We start from the raw sequence: 18388 nt of genomic DNA on the forward strand, positions 1-18388 counted from the left end.
TCCCCCAGAAATGTATTTTATTCACACTTCCATTATCCAAAATTTGCCTTGATTGTGATTTTGGAGTTAGGAATAAATCAAATTATGACCTTACTTCCAGTACAGTAGTTTACTGAGCTCCGGTCCGCACGGAGTGCTTTCTAAATTGTTCTTGGTGTATTAATGCGTTTGTACACACAAGCTCAGAACAGAAGGTCACATAGTTCTTAAAAAATTCTAAGGATTCAACAAAACTATATATTTCAACAAAACTTACTACACGTTTTTTAAACTTGTTTACTCTTTTCTACGTTTTTCCAGTTGCAGAGGGAGCACTTCTTACTCGGAAGCAATGAATGGCAGTAAAGAGAGAATATCATCATGCAGTGTCGGTGTGCTTCTGCCTCGTCAATTCAGCGCCACTGTGTGTGTTTACAGCTCGTGACTGGTGTTGCAGCGTGTTGGAGATCGGTAACAATAATAACCGTCGTACTTGTAAACACGGCTAACTCGGTTCCTCACTGGGCTTTAATAAGACTAATTTTAAACTAGCTTTAAGTGTAATGCTGCTTGAAGTTATTGAAATACCAGCAGTATTTTTCAAGACAGAGCATCTCAGTGTGGAAATCTTCTTGTTTGTTACAACACACGTGTGTATCCAAGAATTTTGCAGAACCCGTCTCGTATCCAAGGGGACTTGGTGACTTTGGAGTTATGAACAAAACAAATTGAAATGACCTCCCACCTTTGTTTGTCAGTTCATGAGCCAGTTGCTGAGCTCCAGTGCACTACTACTACTAGTAGTATATTATATGTGACTGTTCTGTAAACGTTTTTTTTTTTTAATTGTCACTCTTTTAGTAAATAATAGTTTTCTTTTTCCACTTTGTACAGAGCACCAGTACACTGTGTAAGTAATAGTGATTGTTGGTATTTTCCACTGTTTGGCTGCTGTGTAGATAATAGCGATTTTTACTCTTTTTTTTTCCTACTGTTTGTACTGCGCTCCGCCGCACCGCACCCGATACTTCTCTGTCGATACTCCGCCTCGGCCACTAGGGGGCGCCTGGAAGCAGCGCGACTCCTGCGCGAACTTCACGGATCCGTTTCCTCAGTTGCGGCAGGAAAGAGAGTTTCGAAGCAGGAAGAGGCGTCTCGAGCTCGGACTCCGTCAGCCTCGCGCTCTCATCCCTGACGCGTAACGGGAGGCTTTTCGGGCGCTTTCGCTCGTTGGGAAGTGAGGGGAAGTTCGCCGTTCGGAGACCCCCCCCCCCCCCGACTCCCCCCGCTGCCGCTGCCGCTGCCGCTGCCGCTGCCGCTGCCGCTGCCGCTGCCGCTGCCGCTGCCGCTGCCGCTGCCGCTGCCGCCGCCGCCGCCCTCGGCTCGCGCCGCCGCTTCCTGTGTCAGGGTTTTTCTCCGGTTTTTTTTTCTACCTTCGGCTCATGTTCGAAGCCCAGTGGAGTTGTTCGGAGTCACAGCGGAGAGATGAGGGACCGGCTGGCAGACCTCACGGCCGTAAGTGTGTTATTTATTACTTTGTGTGCGCGCGCGTGTGCGTACTGTAAATTAAATTCATCACCGGCATCATCATGATCCACCATCCGCGCGCGGCGCTGCTCCTTTCCCCCCTTTTCCAACAATGAATATGAACTCAGTGTAACGTCACGGAATATATATGTTGTGAAAACACTGCGACAGAAAACTTTGGAATCACTTCAGACCCGCTTTAAACACTTCTGTCATAAATGACTTCGGATGAGGCTGTTGCTCACGCCTCCCCCCCCCCAGTCAACCCGGACACGTAGCCGCAAATTGTCTGACACAGCAGGGGGGCGCGGGGGCGCAGTGGGTTGGGCCGGGTCCTGTTCTCCGTTGGGTCTGGGGTTCGAGTCCCGCTTGGAGTGCCTTGCGACAGACTGACGTCCCTTCTTGGGTGCGTCCCCTTCCCCTCCAGCCTTATGCCCTGTGTTGCCAGCTTAGGCTTTGTCTCCCGGCGACTCCGGATGGTTCAGCGAGTGTGTGTGTGTGTGTGTGTGTGTGTGTGTGTGTGTGTGTCTGACACCACCATGTTGCTGGTTCACATCCTTCCAGTAGCTCCTGTAGGTGTGACATTGAAATAGTAAATACATAACATCGTAGCAGGTGGTGTTGGACTCATTGGAGCTGTCAGGAGATCAGGAGACAAGTGGCTCTCGGAGAGATGGGTTTGAGACCCGTGTTGACTGATGCGATTCGGGGATTCAGCAACAATTGAGAGGAAAACAGGGAGCCCACTCCACTACTTTGGGGACAAAACGGAGAAATTAAGGTCTTCTGACTTTGGACCCCTTGTGCCCACCAGAGGTGAAAAGAGGATGCTGCTCTTTTCACACACACACACAGCGCAAGTAGAAACTCAACGTGTAGCTGTTGCTTACACCCTCTGGCCACTGTGTGTGTGTGTGTGTGTGTGTGTGTGTGTGTGTGAGAGAGAGAGAGAGAGAGAGAGAGCGAGAGCGAGAGCCCACGCTACTCCCTTACGCCCAGTTTGACCATTGTTGAAACTGACAACTCGAACAAGTGGCCCGATGGTCACAAGTACATTTTACACAATAAAGACTTTGCTGTAACCCGAGACGACTGACATGAACTTTATGGCCGCAATTATTACGAACCTTTAGTCCAAGGCAGCCTGGTGTTGGATAATCAAATACTGTATAGTATTTACCCACTTATACAGCAGGGCAGTGTTTCTGGGTCAGTTCCAAGTAATTGTGATGGTAAAAGGGTACTATGTTTTCGAGAGCCTTACCCAAAATGTCACCCGCTGTCCCCACTAATTACTAGACCTGACACAGCAGCAAAATACACCCTTCCTGGGACTGGTGTGAATCAAAATGTGAGGATTATGAGTCGTCTTTTCCGCTTCCAAGTACCCAGAAGATGGATTAAAGGACCAGGCAGCGGGTAACGCATTGTGAATATTTGTTCAAGGTGTCACCTTCCGCCTGAAGGATCTGGGTTCGAGTCCTTGCTCTTGCCGTTCAATGTACTTACCCTGAAAAAATGACCCAGCTGTATACATGGGTAAATCACTGTAAGTAGCTTAGTGTACAAACCCAGCGTGTTACCTTGGAGACGAGTGTGAGGTAAACGATGTTTGGTGGTGGCGGTATAGCAGAGTGTGCTTCACATTGTCCCGCTCTCGTCAGTGTGGAGTTGAGGGGCCTGTGACTTTAACCGCGACAGATCCACGAGCGCAGGTTCGCACCACCGGTAAGAGCCGATCGCCGTGCCCAGCGCAGGGCGGCAGGTCGCTCGGAGGCGGCGCTCGGCAGCACTATAGCGTCCATCGGGAGGTGACGGCAGCCTCTCGGGGAAATGTGCGCAAACGGGGAGCGAGACTCTTGTGCTTCGGGAGAAGCGACGTTTGTTCGACGCTGTCATACGTGAAAGAAATTTTCTTTCCTTTTCCGGAACCTATCAGTCGCAGGCGACCCGCACAAAACGCTCAGACGCGTAGAGACTTTTCACGACAACATCGGCCCGATGGAAGAGACCCAGACAGCTGTGTGTCTCCCCGATCGGTTTGCGTTGCCTCCTCTTATTTGCAACTTCATACACAGGTCATCATAAGGTGTGGAAAGGCTTTGGAAACTTCCCTTGCGTCCAACGCAAACGTGATCTATACTCCGAATTTGTCCCCCTGTTTAAGAAGTGTGTCGGGACGCATCCTAAAGGTCAACAAAATTATCTTTGCGTCTCATTTCCCTACCAACCTTTTCCATTGCATTATGCAGGCACACAGAGCATGAAGCCAAGACACAACATACATTTTCTAAACGTACTAGAAAAGAACTGGGACATATTATTCACTTGAACATATTTTCACACTGCAGTCAAACAAACAATTTTTCACACTACGCACACAGAAAGAACAAAGTCTCCGTGGTGGTGGAGTTCGCTGCACAATGTAGGTGCTTGACCGACAGCGATGTGAAACCGATGGTTTTCTTCACCGTTGCTCGTAACAGTAAAGGACTTGTTAAATCGCTTCCTTAAATGAATCTTTCACAATGATGTGTTTGCACACGTTTGCATGTTTAAAGCAGCGGTCCTGTCTTTAATAGAGACCATTTGTGTGCCATCAGTACTGATGTTTGTAGGGGGAACGTGATGGAAGTGGTTTAACCCGAATGTCAGTTAGACAGGTGTACATGTGCAGCGCTTCCTGTTGCTTACAGAGCCATGTGTGTCTTTACAGAGCAGCACGTACGTGGAAGAAAATGCCACTGTCCAGTGTGAGAGCGACACGTATATGGAGGAGTTCTTCCACAAGGTGCGTGTGCTGCTGTGCGTCGCTCCCCAGTTTAGTGCTGCTTCACTGTGTAATTTCTCGCGCTGACGGACTCATGACCGGGGGGGGTGTGGTGCAGGTGGAGGAGATCCGAGGTCTCATCGACAAGGTCTCGTCCCAGGTGGAGGAGGTCAAGAAGAAGCACAGCATGATCCTGTCAGCACCCAATCCTGAGGAGAGTGAGTAAGCCTGCCGTGTCCCCCTCCCGCCATGTCTCCTCGAACCCGCACACACAGACACGGCTCTCTTCTTGTCCGTTCCTGCGTACCTTACAGTATGTGTAAAGAAAATGAAGGCGATGTAACGGTCATCCATTACGGTCTTAGCCACCTCCTTATTCATGTAGGTACAATTGCGTGAAAAGTAGTTAAGTCTGGTGTCGCTTCATTCATTACTGCAAACTAGAACGGTTAATTTGATGTAGACAGAGAGGCAGCAGGCAGCATAGTGGTTAGTGATGCAGTCTTGTGATCCGAAGGCCCTGGGTTCAAATGCTCCTACTTCAGCACCCTTGATTAAGGTGGTCACCCTGAATTCATAAAATAAAAATTACCCAGCTTTATAAATAGGTAAATCAGTGTAAGTACCTTGCTGTAGAAATCAGTAAGTCATGTTGGACAAAAGGGATTGATGGATAAATAATAATAACGTAACACAGATTTGGTACAAAGTCGGTAATCATATGCATAAGTTGCTATGTTTACTGACTTCTTTTAACGTGTTTCAAGTATTCAGTGTTTAACTTCAGTGTGAAAACAACGTGCTCCACAGCAGCTCTTTCGCGTTGTATAAATTAGACGTAGCTGATTCCCAGCGCTCTGGATGGTCTTGTCATGTAATAACAGCTGTCGCTAGTTTAAAAAGTAGTTCTCACCAGGGTAACGCAGAGTGCCGAACAAAGTTCCAAGGAGTGCTCGGTACACAAGGGAAATGGTTCACTGCACATTTCTAATCACTAACTAGCGCGACTATTTAGTTTTACGGCACGTTTCATCAGGAGATGCCAGGTTTGGCTGTTTTACTTCCAAGTGCTGTGGCATTTAGAGGTGTGGTTGGAGCACAGATTTCACAGTCAGGTGCCCCTCCTGATCATTTACCCAGGACCGACTAACCAGCGGCTGAAGCTACGGACAATTTAGTGTCACAGTTCACTTCAGCTTCATGTATTTGGACTGTGGGCGGAAACCCACATAGACACGGGGAGCTCATGCAAACTTCACGCAGACTGAGTGGAGATCGAGCCCACGTCCTCTCGCACCACCCAGGCGCTGTGAGACAGCAGCGCTACTCGCTGTGCTGCCATGCCGCTGTTTACTAAGGTGACAGATGTGGGAAACTGTCTGAATAACGCACCTGACAACAGAGGAGAGGAAAACAAAAAAACTCCCGGCTGTGAAGACGGAGATGAAATAAATGTCGAGGGGTCCAAGCGCCAGTGACTGCCCACCCCTCCTGTGTCTCATGTCTTCTTTGTCTAACACAGAGACCAGTATGTCAGGGGAGGGCTACAGTTCAAGGACGCTGAAGCCAATGGTCATGCCCCTTGTTGGTGACCCTTCAGTTAGTGGTGGACAGTTTAGACTCCCGACCGCAGCCTGGTCTTGGGTGTTGGCAGTCATGAGGTCCAGGCAGTAGGCGCCTTGCTCTCTTGCCTGAATGAATTGGTGATAGTCCCGTTCTTCACCGACACGTGTAGATGACGCTGAACTGCCGCGGGGTCCCCTTCAGGAAAAGTCCTCTCAGAGTCCTGGGGGGCTTTCCTTGGCAAGCTGGTTGCGTTTTCAGTGGCTGCAATGTGAACGGTTACTTTGAGAGCAGCATGTGGTTAAATGGAGACCCCGTCCTGCTTGCTGTTCCACGACATGATTCTAATTTGTGGAAAAATGAGTGTGATGTTTCTGATTTACAGCAATAGTTCAGCCCACAGCTCCAGGGCTCCTGAGGTTTCCTCTCACACCAGCAGAGTATGTTTTCCAGTTCAGCGCCGCCTGCTGAAAGCTCTTTGACTGCCTATGCAAAGCCTCAGGTGTTGTGTTCTTCACATGCCATTCGTCAGCCTCCCAGTTGGCAGAAGAACTAAATATAGCCTGTGGCGTCACTGAGCGTGGCTTTGAGCAGACAGCCGGAGCCGTTCGCTCGGCCCCCGCTTCCTCTGCGGCATTGTCCTGCATCAGGAAACATCACGTCTGTCATAATGCAAATAAACATGGAAAGCAGGAAGCGTGTGCAGGCACCCCTCCGTTGAGCTGATACCCTGGGGCGGAGCTCAGGGCACCAGGGAGGAAGAGAGGCTTGCGGCCCACCCTCTTTGGGACAAGTATTGGGAGCATTCGCTGATTGTAACGCTTATGCTTTACTTCCTTTTTTTGTTTGCTTTTTTTCTTTCTTTCTTTTAGTCACTCTAGAGACGAAAGCTTTGAAATATTCGGAGTCAAGCACAGTAAATTTCCGCTGCCTTTTTTTTAATGAAAAAATATGTAAATGTCTTTTTGCGTGTTCGGTGTGAATGGCGGCTGCCCTGTTTGAGAAGTGGAAATGCGCTGATGTGCTGGAGACGGTAAATACTAGGGCACAATTAGGAAATGCAGCTGAGAATTGCTCTTGTTGCTGCCTGAGATTGCATGTGTAGGTGTGTTTTGTGGAGCAGCCATATCTGCAGGTGTCTGGGTGGGGTTATGATGCACATCTGCGTGAGAGCGCAAGTCTGTCCTTTGTCTATGACTGTGTGTGTGAGTCACTAAGGGATTCTCTCTCGCCTCCGTGACATAGCCACAGCTTCTCCTGCTCAGATTAGGTCCATTCAGCACCAGCTGATGTAGAGGAGCAGGTCAACAGCGTTGTTACCCCTCCAGACCACCCCCCACCTCGGAAATAGAGACGTCCCGAAAAGACTCGCACTCAGGGTCTATACGCATCTGAGTTGTTTACCTGAGGAAAGCGTGCAGGGTCGCGACTGTCCAAATAAGGAAGGACCATTCAAACATGGTACATTCTAGCTTGTTCCACTTTGTTCATACAGGTACATTTACTCATGTGTCTGACTCTTTCCCCAGAGTGACTTACGGTGTTAAACTACCTACACTGATTTATACAGCTGCGTCATTTTTACTGGAGCAGTTTATGTCTCACACTATTACGCTTTATGAAGGTATTTATCTTGAACTGATATAGTAAAAATTTCCCAGCTGTATAACTGCAGCAACATTTTTTTTTTTTTTATAACAAACCCAACGTTGTAAGTCACCACTTTGCCGAAAGGAGTCAGATAAATAATGATGATAAAAGAGCATTTTACTTAATAAATACTATGAACAAATTTGGTTCGGTAGAGGATGGTGGTTCTAACGGTCCTTCTTTACTGGGTGGAGAAGTGTTGTTGCTTTGCCTCTTGGAGAGAAAGGCCAAACTGTCAGTTTTGTGATGACACCTGCATCTGTCACCTTTTAAGTTGCGTACATTTTATAGCCAGTTTGGATTGTCACATTCACAATTTGCACTCTTAACACATGCTAACAAACTGCACAAGTGGGCCGTGCTGTAATGTGCACCAGTGCTTTTCGGGGGTGTAGTCCGTTCCTTTAATGAGATGCTCTTGGAGACCAAAGTTTAGGTGGGCTAAGTGTGTGTGTGTGTGTGTGTGTGTGTGTGTGTGTGTGTGTGTGTGTGTGTTTTCATTTCAAGGATGGGCTGCTTCTTGGTCGTTTTGCATTTTACGCACTTTGACCACATCCTTGACAGTTCAACCCTCCGTCTGCTTTTTCTTCTAGAGACAAAAGAGGAACTTGAGCAAATAACCAACGAAATCAAGAAGAATGCCAACGCAGTGCGAGCCAAGCTCCAAAGTGAGTGAGAGAGAGAGTTGCTCCGTTTGACGGGGTAAAGGGAGTGGTTTGGCTCCTCGGCGCCCTCCATAGCTCCTTTCACTTGCAAATCGGCGAAAGGGCATGCAAAACACACTTCTTGATTGTATGTAGGCAAACACTGACTAGATTCACATGCTGAATTGATTGATTTCATTTGTATTTCACTAGCTTATACCGGAATGGCCGTTAAATTTACACTGGGGTGTGGTACAGTGGAGTAACACAGACAGTTGTTAGGGGAATCAGAAAAGTTATATATGAGTAGTACATTGATTTTGAAGGAACAAATTAGTCTTGGGACAGCTGAGAGCATCGTGGTTAGAGCTGCAGCTCATGAATCTGAAGATTTCCAGTTTCCAAGTCTCACCTTGGGCTGTAATACCCTTGAACAAGGTATTTACCCTGAATTGTTCCAGTAAAATTACCAAGCTGTATAAATGGGTAAGTAACTAAGTTTCGTAACATTGTAAGTCGCTTCAGAGAAAAGTTAGTCAGTGTCAATAAATAAATAAATAAATAAATCAGTGTCAATATCAATGAATGGGGGGGGCATCCACCCACCCCTCTTGTTACTCCTATGATAATGGTGTGATCAGGTTAAATACTTTGTAAGACTATTTTTATTCACTCTGAACTACACTAATGTTAATATTAATGTAAAATGTGAAATTAAATCTTTCCCTTCCATGAAATCTTTCAGTTTATTAGTAAAATTTATTAATTCATTTCATTAAACAGTTTTAATTCTTCAAGCTCCTCAATTCCAGTGTACATAGTGTCCTGTGTACAGCCTGTGTTGTGGGTCTTAAGCAGTTTGCTTGTCCTGATCTATTACCACTTCAACCCACATATGTTAATGAAATCATGGTATTTCAGCTTGCAATTGTAGGAGTTATGTTTGGGGGGGAAATAGAAAAATTTCACTGCATATTGTTGTTCATATGTGTTTTATGTACACAACAGTATTTTTATTTTGGTTTGCCTCAGCAAATTCAGCACATTTTAATATACAAAATGTTCCAGCTTTGACCTTGGAGTAACTGGTCTCTCTGGTTAGCAACTTGGTCTCATGTTGTCAGCACTCCAGCAGGGAGTGTGTGGTGTGATTCTCTGTGTGTGTGTGTGTGTGTGTGTGTGTGTGTCCTGTATATGTCGTACCAGGGTAGCTCTTCTACCAGCAGTAACACTACTCCTACTGTGTCCCACCAGCTATGCAGCAGAACTTGCCACAGGATGAGAACGCCATCTGGACCTCTGTGGACCACCGTATACAGAAGACGCAGGTATGAGAACACAGACTGATCTTCTTCGTTCACTGAGCTCTTGAGTCCCTGTTCAATATACCTTGCCCCCCCCCCCATTGTATTTACGTTTATGCATTTTCCAGGCACTTTTCCGAACTAATGTACAACTCTGAATACACAAAAGTGCATCAGCAGCAAACAAAGAGCTTTAGAAACAGACACAAGGTTATGAACACAGCTTGTATGTTTGACACCACCATGTTGCTGGTTCACATCCCTCCAGTAGCTCCTACAGAAGTGACATTCAAACAGCAAATACATAGATAATCATAGCAGGTGATGCTGGACTCTTTATGGAGCTGTCAGGAGAGAAGTAGTTCTCTAAGAGATGGATTTTTTGAGGGATTCAGCAGTTCTGAACTACAGAAGGAGTTTGTTGCACCACACAGAAGCCAAAGTCCAGGATGAACAGGCTTTCAGTTATGGGCTCCTTGCCCTTTCTTTCTTTCTTTCTTTCTTTCTTTCTTTCTTTCTTTCTTTCTTTCTTTCTTTCTTTCTTTCTTTCTTTCTCTCCCATCCTAAATATGATCTGTCTTCTGTACACCCAGCATACGGTCTTGTCCCGCAAGTTCGTGGAGGTCATGACAGAGTACAATGAGGCCCAAGTATCCTTTCGCCAAAGGAGTAAGGGACGGATTCAGAGGCAGCTGGAGATAAGTGAGTATATTGAAGATTCCAGTTCTTAAAGTCAGTCTCTGATCACAGACTTTTACTGAGTTCCCAAATGAGGTTCAGAGTTGTTAACAGTGCAACAGGTTACATTGAAATTACAATAAAGACATTTCAGTACCATAGGTATTACTGTTGCTCTGTTTATTCCCGAGTGGCAATCTGCATGTCTTAATCGTTCTGTATACAGCTATTTCTTTTTCAAACTCTTACGGATAAGTTTCTTAATTGCTTCTGGTGCCAGTTCAGGTTTTCCTTTCTGTCTTAGATATATTGAGTCTTACGTGATGGGGAATTATCCTATCAGAAATGTTGGAGTGTTATCAGATTAAGGAGTAAATGGAGTGTGAATGGAGATGAAAGCAGTGTACTCCCTCTGAAGAGAAATATTAAGGACCCAGAAGAGGGCCCTGAGGGACACCTGAAGTGAGGTCCTTGATTTCAGGTGGTACATTCCTGTGGTTAAATGTGAAATGGTACAAGTGGGGTAAGTGAACAGGATGAGCACTAAGGAAGTAGATGCTGCTCTGACTTGGCACTATGGAGTCCGAGACAGAAGAAGTTCAACGTGGGGAATTCCCTGCTCTGAAGCCAATCTGCTTCCTGGTTCAGGTCAAGAAGATTATTTTGGGAGTCAAAGGTGATGATTGTATGCAGGATGTACGTAAGCAGGGAGACTCTTTGCCAGTTTTGTGTTAAACTTAGCGTCGGGGGATTTTTGGAGGGAGCTTGTTTCAAGGCACCTTGAACTTGAGATGTGTGGACACTTGCCATGTGGTGTATTACAGCCTTGACCTTGCTGCTGTTGATGCTCAACAAAACTGAGAAGTTTTGCTGGAAAAGAGGAACCGCAAAGTACTTCTCACAGAAGCATCAGGTTTTCCTGCTTTGCAACACTCATTGAAATTAGTGAACAAAAAATTAGATATTGCTAAAGGATGTAACCAATAAATGTTTTGCAGGCTGAACAATTGACTGATCTGACTCCTGCAGATAAATATTGTTACAACTGATTGGATGTTTCACGTAGTTGGTCCCCCTGACTTCACTTGGTTAATTTATGTTCTCAGTGACACTGTGCCTCACAGTTTGTGTTGCTGACAGTCTGCTTGGACACAAACCGCATCATTTCACTGGTGTTTTTCTGAACTTTTCACAGATGAAAGTTTCGCAGCTCAGATGGCAGGTGCAAGTTGCACAAGCGCTTACATGTAGATCCGCTGTCACTCGAGTTTTCCTTGAGCGCAAAAGGCTGCCAGGTGCTGCTCCTGGGCATCGTGTCTTGGTGCAATGTGCGTTTGTGTGTTAGTGTGTGCGTCTGTGTAGGCGTGCATGCTGCACACACCTGAAAAGTAGCCTGAGGCAGAGACAGGAGTCGCCTTTGTTAGTGTTTCCTAGGAAACGGTGGTCAAGCGAGCCGGTGTTGCCATGATGCAGGAGCGGCAGGATGTGGTCATGTGACTAGGGGTTTGCCCACGGCCTCTTCCTGGCAGAGACCGTCACTCTGGTCTCCTGTTGCCGTACACCGGTGGGAGAGGCACAGCGTTCAGTGTTTCTATGAGGGATTGGAAGGAGGTGTCCATCACGGCTTTGTAATAGTATATATGTCTCATTATTAAATGTGTGATTGCGACATTCAAACTGATATTTATCATTTGCAGAAAACATACTCTATTCATTCATCTGACACTTCTCCAAGGTGACTTAGTGTTACTTGCTTGTTTTACACTTGGGTCAGTTTTACTGTATCCACTCAGGGTTAGTGCCTTAATGAAAAGTATTACAATGGAGATTTGATAGTAGGTCTTTTCCCTTTCACGGTCTTGGCTGTAACCACTACATTATATGCTAACTGAAGTCGACTAAAGTAAATTTGTAAGGTATACAATTTTTTGCTTTCAGTTTTTGAGTTTGTTATGATGTGGCTACAAATTCCACCGGGAAGTGGCAGCTTGCTTTTTGCAGGAAGTCATCCTCGGAGTGCCGAGTTACAGGGGCTCCCAGTTCTCCCAGCAATGTCACTGCTATTGGGTGGACACTGGGTTGCAGTATTGCTTGTTCTGGTTACTTTCATTAACCAGTTCTGACCAGGTCACTGTCTCTGTCTTTGTCCTTGTCCAAATCTGGACTGAACTGATCTGTGCTCAGTTGCAGAGGCTATAAATGCCAAATTGCACATTGCCCATGCTGCTCACCTCAAGATGGACATGCAAAAAGTATGGAAAAGCACCTCTCCTCTTACCTACCACAACTCAGAGATTTGTTTTTTGTTTTTTTGTTGTTTTTTTCCCCGCTATCATTTCCCACATCCATCAGTCCCTATATGGTTTTTCTGTGTGTGTCTGTGCCTGTCTGTCTGTATCTGTCTGTCTCTCTCTGCACTGGGCTCTGGGTACTTTCAGACTGTGTAGGGAGGGTTTAGCTTGTTATCCCATTATCCACCTTCCCCAGGCACAGGAAGGGGCTTCTCCCAGTGGGCAGCAGTTATAGAATCAGGACCTGTAAACAGCCTTGTTTCTCCTCCGTGGGTCTAACAGGCCGAGATGCACTTTTCACACTGAGATCCACAGAAATATTGAGGATTATGACTGTGAGTCATTTCCAGTACAGAATAAAGAAGGTCATAAATCCCCAGTAAAGTCAGTAGCATTTAACTTTAACATAACAGGCACAGAAACATGTTGTGTAACAAACACTACTAAACTGGATGTTTTCTGTCCTCTGTATAGTCTGGATGCAGTGCAGCAAATTTGCTGGTGACCAAACACCAAACAACATCTAGTTGTACAGAAATGAAATTTGAAAATCCACTCTTTCCTTGTTGAGATGGTACATTCCATTGTGTGGGTGGGAGACCCCCTGGGAACTGGGACATTGTTCAAGTCCTTAGCTGACTCATCACAGCCATGGATATGTGCAATCTCTTGTCTTGCGCACGCGCACACACACACACACACACACACACACAGATATTGAAATGTCAGCTTAAAAGTGAAAATTGTTGCTTTTTTACTTGCTCGTGGGGCCAGATAGAGTTCAAATGAGTGATTTCAGTCGGTTTTCTACTCATTGTGATATCATTGCCAAGTGTGTGATTAAAGTTGCGCTACCTTCCTCCCACCTGCTGTGACTGGGCAGCTGGTAACGTAGTGGTGAGAGTCATCTCCTTGCCATTTGTGGACCTGGGTTTGAACCCTTGCTCCTGCTGTAGTACCCTGTATCAGGGTACTTACCCTGAAGTGATACAGTAAGAATTATCCAGTGGTACAAATGTGTCAGTCATTCTGTAAAAGTGTTGAAAAGGTGTCAGACAAATGAAACAAACTGTGCAATTGTGCATTTTGAGTTTTCTAAAATTTATTGTATGTGAATCATTCAGCACTGTTGGTATGGTCTCGGGTCCTGAATGAAATGCCCTGTTCTTTTTGTTGTGAAGCTGGGAGAGTGACCACCAACGAGGAGCTGGAGAACATGCTGGAGAGCGGCAATCCATCCATCTTCACGTCAGATGTGAGTCCCCGCACTCCTCTCTGAGGCTTCTTCACTCCAGGATTATTATTCTCTGAATCACTGTATCTGTCCTCATTCTCTCCACTCTCTTAAAAGTCCTCTGCATCTGGTGGGGACAGCCTCCATCTAGAAACGCTCTATTAGGTTCTGCCCACAGAAATGGTGATGATGAGGGTGGTGGTGGTGATGAATGAGCATGTCAGTGTCTGATACTTTTACTTGCTGTAGGAGTAGAATTAATTTAGTAAAAGAAGTTCAGCCAGTGATATGATGGCCTGTAATACTTGGAAGTGAATGTGGTCAGTGTTGTTTAGGAGCCCATCACCCGGATGCCCCTCCTCCCCCTTTGCAGATCATCTCGGACTCCCAGATCACAAGGCAGGCCCTGAACGAGATAGAGTCGCGCCACAAGGACATCATCCGGCTGGAGAACAGCATCAAGGAGCTGCACGAGATGTTCACGGACATGGCCATGTTGGTGGAGACTCAGGTACCCGGTCTCCTGGCTCTCCACGCAGCTCTCGCCTTCCCGTGACCACCTGCTCATCTCGCAGCAAACGTTAATTCCCCTCAATTGGGCTTCTCTGTTGATGCTTGTATTCACTGTGACAGCCTACAAGCACTCTGAGAAAAGTGCTACCGAGGGCTTCATTCCCATAAAATGTTAAAATATAACGCCGAGCAAAACGGTACAATCTGAGTTTGGCTTAATGAAGAGTGATGAGTCGTTTGCCTGTAATTGTTCTTTCCTCTGAAAAATAACCTATGATGAATAATAAAATAAATGCAATTTAGTTGGATTAATTAATTAGAAGCGGATGACTCATTTTAATGGACTCGGTAAATCGGAGGAACATCCATTACTTTTGTGTCTGCACCAGTTTAGACTTGAAATCAATTCCACCAGGGACTGAGAGCTGCCATGGTCTTTCAGATCAGTGAACTGAAGCAGACACTCGCAGGAACATGGTCGAGGATTACTGAGATAGTCATTTCGGCACTTGGCTGCGGATACCAGTGTCAGACCACTGGATTTACACTTCTGTTTTTCTAACCTGCTGCACCCCCGACCAGGGCGAGATGATAAACAACATCGAAAAGAACGTGACCAACGCAGTAGATTACGTGGAACGGGCCAAAGAACAGACCACGAAGGCCGTACGGTACCAGAAGAAGGCTCGCCGGGTAAGATTCCCCAGCTGGCCCAGCCGGACCCGGAGCCAAAAGCCCAACACTTGAGCAGCTGCTCAGCCAGGCTTGCGTGTGCTGGCTTCGCACCCGTTTGCTGCTTGATTACCCTGTTACTTCATCAAGCAATGAAACTGTTACTTCACCACAGTGGAGTCTTAACTGTGAGCCTGTGTACAACTCTTACCAACCACATTCCAGTGATTTTTAACTCATTTAACTGTGTACTGTTAGCAGTTTACAATTTTAACAAGTTTTACATGTTTTAACAAATGTCAGTAAGTGTTGCCTGTCTTGTGTTTTGGCAGAAATACATAATAATTGCCCTCGCTGTGTTGGTCCTGCTTGCTGTCATTGCACTAATCATCGGTTTGTCTGTGGGACTGAAATAGACTCCTCTATTAAGTCCCGTCTCGCTTGCAGCGCTAGGTAACTACCATCGCCATCATACACTGCTTTCTATGTCACTCTCGTTGTGTACACTGGCTCCTCAAGTTGCTAACAGTCGTGTAGTGAACTTTAAAAGATTTTCTATTTTATTTGTAAGAGCTTTTCTTCACTGTTTCCTAAAATTTCCCCTCTTAGCGTAGTAAATGTGACCCTTGTCTACCTGTCCAGCTAGTAGGTGGCAGTAAAGAACAGCAAAACAGAATCGGAGCGAGGAGCCACTGAAATTCAAATCGCTTCCGCAGTGTTTACAGTTCATGACTGGTATTCCTCTGTGTTTCTGATTAATAACGAGATGAGGAGCATTGCACGTGTTTATAGGATTAAATGATACGACGGTTAGCGTTGCATAGGGGTTTGTAGAGACGCCTTGTTTGCGGAGATGACTCATCAGATATTTTAAATTTGCGCCCATTTAAACGTAACTCAGGGTTAGCTCAAAGTCTCCAGAGCTATACATTATCGCCAAATCCAAGATTTGTGAATAAACAAGGACGTCTGTGCTATAGAGCTTTTATTGATAGCAAGTAAAATACTATGGGGTAAAATAAAATACTAAAAGTAGTAGTGTTTAAAAAAAAAAAATCACTAAGGACAGATTTCCGGCCCCAGTTGTGTTTGCGGAATGAGGAGCCAGTGTATTCTCTCATCTCTTTATGCACAGTGAACTTTTGCCCAAAGAAGTTTGTTTTAAGTCTGTAAGGAATGGTCAGCAAGTTGCTCGCAGGTACTTGCGCAGAGCTGACTTTCTGGCCCTATGTTTGAAAAGGAGAAGCAGAAGATGCGACGACCAGCCCTGTATTTGTGTCACTAACACCTCACGCCCCAAAGAGTTCACACTCCACACGTTCATCCTGCCAAGCCGTTTGGAACCCACTTTAAATACGCTTTCTTACATAAAGCATGTCTGTCCCATGTCTCATGTACACCCTTATTTAGACGCATTCCAGTTTTGCTTTAGTTACTAAGCTATCCAAGTTGATGTAGCAGCCAAGGAGTGTGACTGAGTAAGAAGTAAAGGTTGAAAGGTGGCTCATGGCAACATCAGCCTCAGTGCTGCCTCTCAGTTGCCCATCTGTGCAGCACAGGGTCCCGGGAGCCGACCTCATTTCTTCTTTCTTTCTCGTCTTTCTTCTCTCCTCCTCCTGTTTTACAGAAACAGATTTTTCTCGCTATATGTCTGGTAGTTTCAGTCATCATTTTAGTCATCGTGCTTGCAGCAGTTTACGGCTCGTAGCACAAAAAGACAACACAAAGGAACGGGAGCCTCGAGCTTCCACCGCTGCACTCTATTCCCGGTATCCCGGAACCCAGGGGGCCTGAGATGCAATGCCAACACCCCCCAACCCCCCCTCCGTGACCTGGACAACACTGCCTCCCACCCTTGGCGTCCTTCTCAGCGGGACCGCAAGGAGACCGACCGGCTGCAGCGTTGGCCCGCTGGCCCTTCACTTCTCGCCCCAGTGCCTTATCACGCCATCTGGTTCTCTGCGGCTCTGTCTTTGAAAACCGTGCTGATATTGATCAAAATGTATGAACCGCTTAATTCCTTAGGAAAGTAGCCTCCTGCCTTGCTGCATCAGGACTGCGGTAAACTAGCAAACAGCCTCTTCTTGTAGATATTTGCCCCGAACTGATACAGTAACAACCTCATTACCCGTAGCCTTTAAAGAGCACAGTGTGAGGATGACCCAGGTGTGTCCTAACACACCAACTCCGCAAGTGTCCATCACCTGCATTTCAGCTCTAACCTCTTACTCTGAGGAGCCACATGTTATAAATTCATACATTCAATTGTGTTAAATGTTTCAGTTGTTTTCTTTAGACAACTATTGTTGTCTTTTTTTGCACCACAGGGAAGCGTTTGCTTGTCGTACTGCCTCTATTATGTAGCTTTAGCCTTAAAAAAACAACTGTGAGGATGACTGAATTTGCTGCTGACTGACAGAGCATTGTAGAGTTGCGAAAAATGTGCAATGATGTAATATTTTTCCAGTGTCGATACTGAGCACAACTAAGTTAGACTTGTGCTACTAACACTGTCAACAAGTTTAGTTTTATTAACACTCTTCGAAGGTCTTTATTGTAAGACGATGATGTAACGTGACCTCACTGAAAGCAGTGTAGGAATGTGCACGAGGTTCATTTATTAAACTTTCTTTTGAATATATTTTAGTTTGATTTTAACTGGAGGGGCTGTTTAAACCTTTTAAGTCTTTTCAGGCTCCAGATGTTACTGTGAGGTAAAATTCCAGTACTGTTGCGAGGTGGCGGATGATCGTCGGCACCTCAGTGGTCGTGCTGAACACACTCCCGATGATTTCAGTGGTGCGTGTCACCTTTACACACACGTGAGACTGCCAGCGGTCCGTGACTTTTCTCACGGTCACAGACGTCCCTAGAGAAGCTCTGAAGGCCACTTTTTGTCCTCCTTCACTCAAAGGCTCCATGTACACTTCCTCCAATATGGACGGTTGTTTTGGGGTCGATAAAATAAGTATTACTCTGTTCACGGGCAGAGAACACAGGGGTGCATGTCTGAAATAGATTTTGTTTCCATGTTACTGCTTTGTTATTAAGTTGATGTAAATCATTAGTAATGTTAGCACCTACTTGCATAAGGGTCAACCGCTGAAATGCGTTTTCCTTTCGGTGGAATGGAACAGCTCTGCAAAGTATGATGTCATGTTTTGAAGCACTTGAATCCAGTTGTTTTTTTTTTTTTTTTTTAACTTTGTATATTTACTGTTCTACATGTTTACGCTCTGCGACTGCTGACTGAATTTAACTGAAATAAAAACAGAATTGAATGCCTAAATTGTTCGCTATCATACCCTTGATTTTTAAATGTTTATATTTTCTTTCCCCACATTTAAAAAATGATGTAGTTTGTGGTCGTGTTTCCCGGGAGAGCCGTGGCCTGTTCCACCGAGGGCCCGTCGTTCTCGTTCTTGCGACTGCAGCAAGCCGGGGTCACCGAGACGCGGGATCTCTGCTGCCGAGCTGCTGCGTGTGGACTTGCATACGTGCTGCAACACACGGGAAGGAGGTGCAAGGCCCTCTCGTGAACCTGCCGCTTCCCCACTAAAATA

At 45.8% G+C, this 18388-nt stretch overlaps 1 protein-coding gene across 2 annotated transcripts; it reads left to right on the plus strand.

Annotated features, from left to right (window-relative positions):
• Nucleotides 1-1365: 1365 nt before the first annotated feature.
• Nucleotides 1366-16541, plus strand: stx2b (syntaxin 2b). Of its 2 annotated transcripts, XM_018731760.2 has the most exons (11): nt 1366-1494; nt 4223-4297; nt 4395-4494; nt 8083-8157; nt 9388-9461; nt 10031-10139; nt 13588-13661; nt 14014-14151; nt 14736-14846; nt 15158-15278; nt 16453-16527. In XM_018731760.2, exons 1-10 carry the CDS (start codon nt 1465-1467, stop codon nt 15239-15241), a joined length of 870 nt encoding a protein of 289 aa, XP_018587276.1. In that variant the 5' UTR covers nt 1366-1464; the 3' UTR covers nt 15242-15278; nt 16453-16527. The 2 variants fall into 2 exon arrangements, with proteins under 2 accessions (XP_018587276.1, XP_018587277.1); XM_018731761.2 differs by lacking the exon at nt 15158-15278 and having other exon boundaries at nt 16453-16541.
• Nucleotides 16542-18388: the final 1847 nt, after the last annotated feature.

This window comes from Scleropages formosus, chromosome 17, assembly GCF_900964775.1.
Source record: "Scleropages formosus chromosome 17, fSclFor1.1, whole genome shotgun sequence".
In the NCBI taxonomy this organism is placed as follows: Eukaryota; Metazoa; Chordata; class Actinopteri; order Osteoglossiformes; family Osteoglossidae; genus Scleropages; species Scleropages formosus.